The 11,124-nt window shown below is 45.9% G+C and overlaps 1 protein-coding gene across 1 annotated transcript; it reads right to left on the bottom strand.

Moving 5' to 3' along the window:
• Nucleotides 1-4,661: 4,661 nt before the first annotated feature.
• Nucleotides 4,662-10,626, bottom strand: rtn4r (reticulon 4 receptor). The gene is made up of 2 exons (XM_048555755.2): nt 10,180-10,626; nt 4,662-7,605 (listed from the first exon to the last, which is right to left on the bottom strand). The coding sequence occupies exons 1-2, from the start codon at nt 10,187-10,189 to the stop codon at nt 6,173-6,175; spliced, it is 1,443 nt and encodes a 480-aa protein (XP_048411712.1). The 5' UTR covers nt 10,190-10,626; the 3' UTR covers nt 4,662-6,172.
• Nucleotides 10,627-11,124: the final 498 nt, after the last annotated feature.

Genomic DNA, 11,124 nt, shown 5'->3' with positions numbered 1-11,124 from the left:
AAAGTGTGATTAAGATGTTGAGATCAAGTTTCAGCCATGATTGTGCTGAATGGTGGAGCTGCATGAGGGGCCTAACTGCAAACTCCTGCTCCTCTTTTCAATGTTTCTGTACTTTAGTCAAACTGTCCCTGCAGCATTATATACAGTGATGGGATATTATAACCAGATTCTCTGTAACCCTATGCAGAGAATAAATATTAAGATCAGATTCAAGACAATGTTTACAGAGGAAGGCTGTTATTAAAAGACTGTCCCAGAACGGTGTCTACAGGGAAAAGACATTCTAATCAGACTGTCCCCAGAACAGTATCTACAGAGTGAGGATACTATAATCATACTGTCCATGGGGTAGTGTCTACAGGGAGAGGTTGGTATCATCCGAATGCCCCAGGTGGATATGGGAACAATTACAACATTTAAAAGACATTTTGGTAAATACATAGATAGGAAAGGTTTGGGACAATATGGATCAAGAGCAGAGAGTTGGAAGTGGTTTAGTTTGGGATTATGTTCAGCATGCTCTGGTTGGACTGTTTACATGCTGTATAACTCTATGGCTGTGAGTGCAGGCAGGTGATGTTATAATCATACTCAGGACAGGGGTCTATAGAGAAAAGACATTGTGCTTGTATAGTGTACAGGCATACAATATTTTCATCAGAATACAGAGAGATATGATTATAATCAGATGTCCTAGGGCTATCTGTTCAGGGAATGGGTGATATACTTGGACCTTACCTGGGCAGTGTGCACAGAAAGTAGATATTATAATCAGACCATCTGAGGACAGTGCATTTATAATCAGATTTTATAATCAGATACTTCAAGGACAAATTGTATGGAGAGAGGATATTGTAATCAGGATTTGCCAGGATTCTTTAGACAGTGAGAGAAAATTATAATCATTCTGACCCTGGGACAGTGTTTAGAGAGAGAGGTTATTAAATTTGGATAATCCCAGGACAGTACATTAAGGACAGGATTTTATAATCAGACTCTCTCATGTTAATGTGCACAAAGAAAGGATATTACCATTGGATTGGTGCATGATAGTATGTACAGGAAGAGGGCATTATAATCAGGATTTGCCAGGACTATTTGTACAATAAAAAAATTATAATCTGACTGTTCCATGACAGTGTGTTCAGAGATACTTTATATGAAAAAATGTCTAGTTTGTCTGATCCCATCTGTCCTGGATACAGAAGGATAGGCAAACGAGGATCACCTTAATTGGAGCATTAGACTCCACCTTGGATAACCAACTCCATTATTATTGTGAATTCTCATGAAAGGTCATTGACCTATAACGTGCTTAACCTGCAGAATATTTTCAGCATTTTCTGGTTATATTTAGACCTCCAGCATAAACAGTATTTTTGTCTTCTGTTATTCTGGTGATTATTATTTTACTGTTTGGGGAAGTTTTGGTATGTGCAGATTGGCTGCCTCATTACATTACAACAATGACTTCACTTCAAAAGGACTTCATTAATTGCAAAGCACATTTCAAGTGGTCATGAAAAATGCTACATAAATACTAGTTTTTTTTTGTTGTACCATGCGACTACCAGTATGGTAGAAGGCAAGTTTAATGGGCCCTGGTTCTTTTTTGTCTTACTATTTCTTTGTTTCCTATATCTTAGGAATGCGACTGGATGAATAGAAGGAGCTCTGTTCCTCTGGGAGTATTCTGTTAGGTAAGTACGTAGGAACGCCACCATTTTGGGGTTTTATAGAATGGGGTGAATACATGTGGCTCCTTCAGTCCTGGATATTACAATTGGATGAGAATATGGGAGTTCTTACGGACTCTATTATGCTGCAACCAAGGCAGATATTTGTTCTCTGATCTGGCCGCTTCTATGCTAACACCTGCAGTCACCTCGTGTGAAATAAGTTGTACTCAAACTCCACATTCTTTGTGCAACCTATTTTGCTCACCAGCATTGTCACCTGCTGAAATCGGGGTTGGATCATGGCAGCAGATATTCGAAATGACTGCAATGCAGCAAAACGCGGGAAAGATGAACTGATTTATGAAATTAGTGCAGATTTAAATTTGACAGTCATTTTGAATTTACCTGATTTGAATGGCTGTACTTATCTACTGAAGAAAAGCCGATCAAAGACTGCAAATTTGGTTTGAAATCCAATTAAACCCAAACACAAATTTCAGCTGTTGATCAATTCTAAGACGATACAAAAAAGTCAGGAAACTGGTAATTTTCCTTCTGTGTTAAAGTCCGGTAACGCACAATAATTCAGCTGAAAGAAAGACAAAAACAATGCAAATATATGTTACTTTATTTAGTTAAAATAATTTCTCCTGCTGAACTCAAACAGAAGCTCCGGTGTCGACCTCTACCCTTTCCCAGCTGTCAATTCGGCTAATTAGAGTGGATCTGTGACCTGTTTCACACACAGTGGTTCACAAACCAACACAAAAATCAGATCACTGCTTCCTGCAGTTTGGGGAAAGAATTGTTCTAACCCGCTAGGGTTTAACCCGATAGCTGGAACAATTGTTCAACAATAATACGTTAACAAGGTTTTGAGCAGGAGTAAAACCGTTTGCAGCATTTTTTTTCTTGGAGAGCAGTACTCTGTCGCTGACCATCATTTCAGCAGCCCCCAGGGACTGGAATGAGACAGATGCTCCTTTAGACAAAGCATGAGAGAAGCGTTGCACTGACTTGTCTGGCTGACCTCGCCTGCAGTCCCTGGCGTTCTGGCAACCTTTTCAAGTCAAGATACGTTGGCAGTGCTGACGGGCGCTCCTGGGATTTATTGACCTGATCCTTACAGTCCAGGCAGTATGAAAGTGCCGCTGCAGCAACAAGAAACTTCCTCAAAGGTGCGTCAAGCGGATAATATTGCTGTGAATTGACACACCCTCTTACAATTTGCCAAGAGATCTTTACACCAACAGATTGGAAGAATAAAAGACTTCAGTCTAAAGGGATGGACCCCAGCAACATCAATGTTTTATTAATATAGGTATTATTGACAAGTAACTCTTGCTTCTGCTCAGTACACGGAGCGAAGACTCATCTGCTGCCCGAGGAATGTTAGCTTTTCATTTCGAGCTCAATTAACCCCAAATCTGTACCTCGCTCCTCCCACGAAAAGGCAACTTCCACTGATCATTCTCTCCAATCCCAATCCAACATGTGCCATGTGCCACCCACGGGAGGCGTGGATCTGAAGTGTCGTGTAACTGGTCAATATTAGGACGCGATCAATGGATTGCTCTGTTCCCCAGTGAATTCGGACTCCCGCCTTCATTGCAGGGATTCTAAAGGCACTAGAGCTGCCTGTGGCCAAGATGAAATATTTCACAACACTGAGAAAGGTCAAAGCGACACGAATGGAATCAATGAAGACAGATTGACAGAAATGTAATTCGGACCATTCAATAAAAAACAGTTGAGATACAGAGCAATGTACCCAGTCCTCATTTGTCAGAGATTTTACAGAGTTGCTACTTCTGAGGCTTAGACTTTCAATAATGTTTAATTAATTTTGAGCAAAAAAAAAATGGAATTCGGTTGGAAATAGCCCCTGGCGATCTTATTGGATTTTCTTCTCTCTTTTCGTTCTATTTTCTTTAATGTGGCAGTGCGGGATGATCCTTTTGAAATGTTTATGTTGAAATTGAATAGCATTGGTTTCTGAATTCTGCTGTTTTTGTTCACCTCAATCCGTGCATGCATCCTGTCAGAAACAGTCTGAACAGTTTTGTCCCTGCAGCGAATGAGAGCTCTGTGTTGGTGGGTACTCGCAGGATTTGGCTTTGTTGTTTGCAATACGACGACACGAATTCCACCAGGCCGCCCCTCTGCAACCCAGAGTCCGGGTGGACCCTATCGTTCGCCCATTGCTTCCTGCAATCGCTCGAGCAGTAAATTGCAGAAAACCCGAGAAGCATCTCCCACGCTCCCGCTTTGCTAGTCATTGGGCTGAGAAAGCCAGAGGGCAAATTTAAAAAAAAAATCTGGACTGAAGATTTTAGGAAGGAAAAAAAGGGGATTTAACGCTAACAGTGGGTTTAAAAAAGAATTGCTTGGTTTCACCTAAAATTCTATCCCTACTGGTTGAATGGGTAAATATTTCAGTTTGACCGACCGGGTCTGCCCCAAGTTCAACTACCAGCCCCCTTCCCCATCTGCCCGGGGTTAACTGCACCCCACCCCAGCCCGGCCCAGTTAAAGGGAGGTTACAGTTTGAACATTCAGCTTGGAACAGGGTCAGGAACAGTTGCGGCCTGCTGTCGCAAGCTTTACTCATTCTAACAAAACTCTCCGAGCCCACGTATAGTACATACATACATATACGTGCAGACAGTGCATACGTATAGCTACATACAACATAATTACGTGTGTATTACAGTACATACGTATATACATTCACACATACTTAAACGTTACTTTGTGAGAGATGAGGAGTAGGGAAGCTCAATACCCATGGAACTGAAGCCTGGCACGCAAGGCGACCTGGACAAGGACAGCAACCATTTAAGAGATAGTAGGAACTGCCGATGCTGGAGAATCTGAGATAAACAAGGTGTGAAGCTGGATGAACTCAAGAGGCCAAGCAGCATCAGAAGAGCAGGAAAGAACGGTCTCGACCCGAAACGTCAAACTTTCCTGCTCCTCTGATGCTGCTTGGCCTGCTGTGTTCATCCAGCTTCACACCGTGTTATCATAGATTAAGAAGGTCGGAATTAGGAAGCTACACGAGTCGGGGGAAAGGATGTTTTACTGATGGGCTCACGATGTACAGTGGGGGCGACGAGATTCGCCTGGAGCATACATAAGGGCACGCAGCAGATGGGCCGAATAGCCTGGTTCTTTGTCATTTCGCTACACTGTTCATTGTTCGGTCCAAATTGCTTCATCCCCGTTCAGTCACACTGAGACGCGGTTAGCAGTGGTTTCACAAATTGATAGGCCGTTAAACAGGGTTAGAAAGCTGTTGAAAATGTGCGGGACATATGTGGAGGGGGGTAAATGGGGAGAAAGCCCATTCCTGACCGGGGCGGGGGGTGTATTCATTGCATTCAGTATCTTTGGGAGAGATTTGGAATTAGATGGTGTATCCCTTAAATGAGCTGCTTTTTCTAATGTTTGTCCAAATGATTCTGATTGTAGCCACGCTGTAATTCTATCTATCCCGTGTAAACGTGATTAATTTGTTTTGTTTTAAATCGAGTGCATTTAACCAGTTTACAAAACAAAAAAAGATGACAAGTACACATTCCCAGTAACTAACATTTCGAAGCTTTGCCTGGATGCTGGAAAAGAACGGCAGAACATAGAGTAACGTTAAATTCCCTACATTTCTGCCCAGCCAGAGACACCCTTTTCAGCTCTGTCTTGTTATTTTCGATATGGCTTTCATCTCCACACTCCAGACTGAATGATAAATCTGCAACAATACTTTCGAAAATCAAAACAATTAAACATTCTTTCGATCCCACAGAGCCTTGGACGAAAAGGATATCTTAAAAAAATCGCTTTTTTATTTTTTTTTATATATTTCAACCTTTTACACAAGTAAAATCAAACGGGTCCACGGCTTTGTTGAGAATTTTTTTTGCCTGCGTTTGGCGGCATTCTGGAACAAATGCAGCGGGAGTGAGATTGATGGGGAGTTGGCACGTCAGGAGCAGGGGTAAAAAAGAACAATAGCGGAGCCCTAAGAACAACATTCCACACGGGAGATCAAATCAAACGATCCTCAAATCAAAATTCAACAAAGGACATAGCAAATACCAGAACATGGATTCCCAGTTATTGATCCGCCTCCCAACAGCCTCTGTTTTTGAAGCGGCTGATCGTGCACCGTAAAACTGACTCGATGTTCGATCAGCAAATTAAACTTGGAACTTTATTTTTGTCGTTTTCAGTCCCTTTTTTATTTCTTGCAAAAGCTTGAATCGATGGGATTCGAAAGGTCGAATCTGTTATTTTAATGACTGAGCACATACAAGTATATACACAATTCTGGTTTTACATTTTTTTTTAAATAAAGGCATCCAAGTTACTTTTGTTTTGAACGACCAAAGCTTTCTTCACTTTTATTAATTGTTTCTCTTGAATTGTCTGTGGAGGCCAGTGAAAGTACTGCACTGCTCCGGGCCAGTGCTGGAAAGCCATCACTGTCCCTTTCACCAAAGGTGCAGCAAGAACGGAAGGAGACACACGGCTGCCAACACTGTGTTGCCCAAGTGCTTACTGTGAGACCCATTACTGAGGCGGCACGGGGATGAGTCTGTTTTAGGCTTTTTATAACACTTTCGCTTCTTTTTCGTCGTGGGCGACGTGGAGGAGTCCAGGTTGTTTAATAGTTCCGGACTGAGCATGTCTAATGACTGGTCTATTTTGCCAGAGAAAGTTCCCACAGGAGCGTCGCTCAAGCCAGTTTTATAGGTCCCGTTTTTGGACAGGTCGTTTTTCGTGTACCTGCTTTTGGAGATGTTCTCTTTGTCCTTGAGCGGCTTGTTGGTGGACTCTTTGCCGTTGTACGATGAAGGGGCCGGTTTGCCTTTGGTGTAGATGAGAGAGGACTGCTCGCTATCTGGTTGGCAGCACTTGATGGCCCCATCCCGCGCACCGGACGGTGTTTCCACCGTGGGCAGTTTACCGGATCTGGTCCTGGTGCTGAAAATGCTGGTCCGGATCTGGTGAGAGGAATCCAGGCAAGTTTCCAGCTCGCGGCGATCCAGCGTTTTCAGATCGCGCTGAAACAGTCGAGGCGGGACGTGACATTCCAGGACAGAGCTGGAGCCCCGGAAACGCCGGAACCAATCCCAGAGAGATTTAGCCCGGCAGTCACACATCCATTGGTTACCGTTCAGCCGGAGATACTGCAGGGAGATCAGAGGGTCCATGGTCTGTCCAGTTAGCACGGTTATGTTGTTATTAAAGAGGTACAACAAGCCCAGTTTGCCCAGGTCATGAAAAGCCCTGCTGTGCACCAAGCTGATCCGATTTTGATGCAGTAACAGCTTGTCCAGGCTGCGCAAGCCCCTGAACGCGTTTTCTGACAGTGTCCGGATCCTGTTGCCATGCAAGAACAAGGAAGTGAGGTTACCCATGTCCGCAAAGAGGTCATCGTCTAGTTTCTCCAGCACGTTCTCCTGCAGATATAGGTATTGCAGGGAGACCAACCCTCTGAAGATGCCCGTTGGGAGCTCCGAGAGCCCGCATCTGTGAAGGTGCAGGGTGTGAAGGCGCACCAAGCCGCGGAACGAGGTGGGGGCCAGGGAGCGCAGGTTGATATTTTCCCCAATGTCCAACTCCTCCAGGCGCTCTAAGCCCGCGAACGCCCCAGCTTGGATGACGCTGATGTTATTGGAGTGCAGCCACAGCACGCTCAGGTTCTGCCGAGAGCTGAAGCTGCTGGAGCTCACCAAGGGAATCTTGTTGTTCTGAAGAAAGATCCGTTGGCTTCTGAGCGGGATCCCCTCAGGAATCGATTTGAAACCCTGCTGTTGACAGCTGACAGTCATGGGCTCGCTGTAACAGGTGCAATCCTTGGGGCAAGCCTCAACTTTAGGGAGATAGTGCAAGCAGAGTGCTAGGAAAAGGAGCCGGTTTCCTGTGGACCAAGGAGAATAATGATATTGTCATTTTAGCCCTCAGCGGAGATGCCCCAGTGATTTATAGCTACCGTTCTGTTTAGCCACACAGTGAGTGGACCCACATTCTATACTAACTGCACAAACCCGAGTCTGTGAGCAGGTTCTCAGTCCAGCTGTACTTCTGTAGATGACAGCCGTGCAATAACTCTGCCCCTTTCCCCTGATATCACCAACAAGGCCTGCTCATCAGCGTTTTAAAGCACCCCGTCGAATACTGTAGGCTGACTACGCTCCAGACTGATTACCTCCGTCTGCACCAAGATATACTCACCCCACCCCACCCCAGCCGCCAAAAACATACCCCACCTCACCCCTCACCCCACCCCCCTCACACAGACGCATATACTCACTGGATATACGGAAGGGTCAGAACAGGGTGGAAAGGGTTATCCCCATCCCATTATGTTCAGGTGTGTGGGAGTGGAGCGCCCCCTTCCCGACACCGTGTCATTGTCTGAACTTAACGAGGGCCATTTCAAAAATCTTCCGGAGCTCAATGTATTCCAAATGTAAAGTGGATGTTTTGTCAATGAGGGTAACGAATGTGTTTGTGTGTGCTTGTGTGTGTGTATGTGTATTGTGTGTGTGTGTGTGAATGTTGGGGGCGGGGGTGGGGGCTTGGGGAAGGATTTCCGTGCCATTGGCATCATCACCATCATTTGCTGTCAGTTTGAGGTTGGGATTAACAGCGACCCTCCCGCTTGGCAGCTGGCGGTGGGAGAACGAGGGAGAAGTTACAAGTAAACTCCGGCACGTGGAGGGACCCAAGCTGACCCTTCACTTAAGCCCTCAGTGAAACCAGACACTCTTCCTGGACACACATCTCAAACAATTCATAGAGGATCACTTTTCTGTTTCACTTGTCCGCTTTCTACTCAACGGCTTTTCTGCTGTAACAGTTCACGAATTCCCGCAGTCTGCTTCGATGTAGACCAGCAAGATATGGTTCTCTACTCATGTGTATCATTGTGTTGAATCTTTGTCTCCGACTATTTATTCTTTCTCTATTCCTACAGTCTTTATCACATTGGCAATCTCATCTTTCTCTTGCTTAACTTGTATTTTTGTCTGTATTCCTGTTCTAATCCAATCTCTGCACCACTAACTGGCTGGACCTCTATTTAACTCTGTTTTATTCTAGACTTCCAGCATCCACAACATTTTGCTCATCCATCTCGATTCAGCTCTATATTTAATCTACACGTTTATCATTTAATTGTCAACGCACATATGTTTCTCTTTGGGCACCTATCCCTACTGTTCCATTTCAGATCATCCTCTCTATCTGTGCCGTCTTAGACAATTTTTAAACCGGTATCTCGCAGTTCTGTACCCATCTATTCATTCCAGTTTTCAATCAATCTGTGTTCTGTGTATCTAGCCACCTACCATCCTCTGTAACCATATGCCTGTCGCTTCCTTTTGTTATACTCCAAGTCTCTGTGCGTCTTTATTCTAGCTTCTCTCTAATTTATTCTGTTACCTTCCAGTCTATTTGTGCGCAGTTCTCATTCTTTTTATCGCTTCGTGTATCTCGTTCTTTCTGAGTGCCTACCCCAGAAGAATTTCAATTCCTCTCTGTACCTCACAATCTGAATACTTCTATCAGCAAAATCCCGTTCTCCCTTAGACCTCGCTGCTTCACTTGGACTTGATCCTGGCATATATTTGTTCCTCTCGTCCACACACCAGAACCTATTGGAAACCACGAGAACTCGCTATTGCATATCTCACGGGACGTTCCGTCTGAGGCCGGTTCCTATGGGGCTGGGAGAGAGGTGGAGAACCTTCAGGTACTGCAGCACCTGGGGAGTGTGTGTGTGTGTATGAGAGAGAGAGAGGCTCCGCGTTGTTAAACAGAGAGCCTGTCCTGCCATTTTCTTTGCGCACCGCCTGAACAATCCTTCCCAATCATCATAATTCTACAGTCTGTCTCCCAGTGTTCACTAAAGATGATCCAGGTCACCTTCCAGCACGCCCTGATCAGACATTGCTAATACCCTCTTTCATACTCTCATCCCTCTCCCCTGAGAGATTAGCCGGAGTTAGTATTGGGTTGTAGCTTCCAACTTTTCCCTGGGAATTCATCTAGCGCCCGGGGTGGGATGGAAGGAATGATGGATGGAGGAGGTTGGGGGGTGGGGAGAGGAATGCCTATCTTTCTGGATACGCGGTTCAGTCAGAGCCAGCGTTAATCACTGACTCGCAGTCCGGCTACAGAACATTCTGACATTAAACCAGCTCCTCCCTCATTGACACTGTTCACAAAGTGCGAAACATTTCTGTCGTTTTATGCTCTGCGCCCCTGCTTTAATCGGTCAGATTTTTGAACCATTCCTCACGAACAAAATTTCAGCCTGATTCTCAACACGAATTAAAATGCTCTAATTTCCCTTCAGCACCTCCCCCTTCCCCCACCGAGTTTATTCAACGCAATTCGCCCGCCTGAAGTTACTGTTATCTCCTGCCCCCTCCTTGCTCCTTAGAGAGGAAAGTTGATGTAGTTTGGCTTCCCTCAAACCTTTCCATACCTTCGGCCATCGCCTTGTCCGTAATCGCCCAGCGGCGGCGTTGCTTTCCAAGAGGCACCAGGCTGTCGGACAGCTCCGTGGGATGGGGCGAGAGCCGGCAAAGTCAAGCCTGAGGCGAGCGGGAGGCTGCAGCTTGGACAGGAGGGTCCCACGGTGCAGTCAGCATCGCTCCAGAGCGAAACAGGAAAGGTAACAGATCCACATCCAGCCGCCGAGTGTCAGCATCAAAGATCCCCAGAAGTCAGTAAAGTCCGATCCATAGAGCCGCCGGGGGTTGGGGAACTGAACGGTAAATGCTGAAACGTGTCCCTGGTTTCCCCCCCTTTGTGCTGGAGCTGCTCAAGTTAAGAGGCGGAGAGAAGACTGACCCGCTGTCAGGTCCGAGCGCCGCCGTTTGCAACCTCACGGTGCAGAAACAGAATGAATGTTTTATGGAGCTGCTGGGGCGGGTTCACGTGGTCCGACGTGCAGAGAATCTGTCATTAGCGGCTTGTCAGAATGAGACGTAGAGAGAGAGAGAGGGAGAGGGGATGCACCACTCAGCCAGGAGCGGATAGGTGCAGATAGGGCCAATGGGCCAGGAAAGAGGGAATGATCAAACAGGAGTCTGACCCAGGAGGGAACAGAAGCGATAGAGAGACCCGTGTATGGAAATTCGTGTGAGGAATTCCCCAGGTGGACAAAAAGGACGCCAGGGATGGGAGGGGATCACGGTCAGGACAATGAGTGGTAACTAGATTGGGTCTAATTCCACATCCACTCGTTCCCATATCAGACACACTGCTTAGCGCCTACATCTGGTGTGCAGAGCCGCGGGGAGCTGCTTTAGAGGTTGGCAACGTCCTGGATGGAGAAGGAGTTGTGAAAAACCCCAAGCTCCAGAACAACAGCATCCGCCCCGTTGCCCCAAACTCACACAGCCCCCAGCTACTCCGGGGCTTCGGA

Source organism: Stegostoma tigrinum, chromosome 26 (assembly GCF_030684315.1).
Source record: "Stegostoma tigrinum isolate sSteTig4 chromosome 26, sSteTig4.hap1, whole genome shotgun sequence".
Taxonomy (NCBI): domain Eukaryota; kingdom Metazoa; phylum Chordata; class Chondrichthyes; order Orectolobiformes; family Stegostomatidae; genus Stegostoma; species Stegostoma tigrinum.
This window is presented reverse-complemented; position numbering and strand designations above follow the sequence as displayed.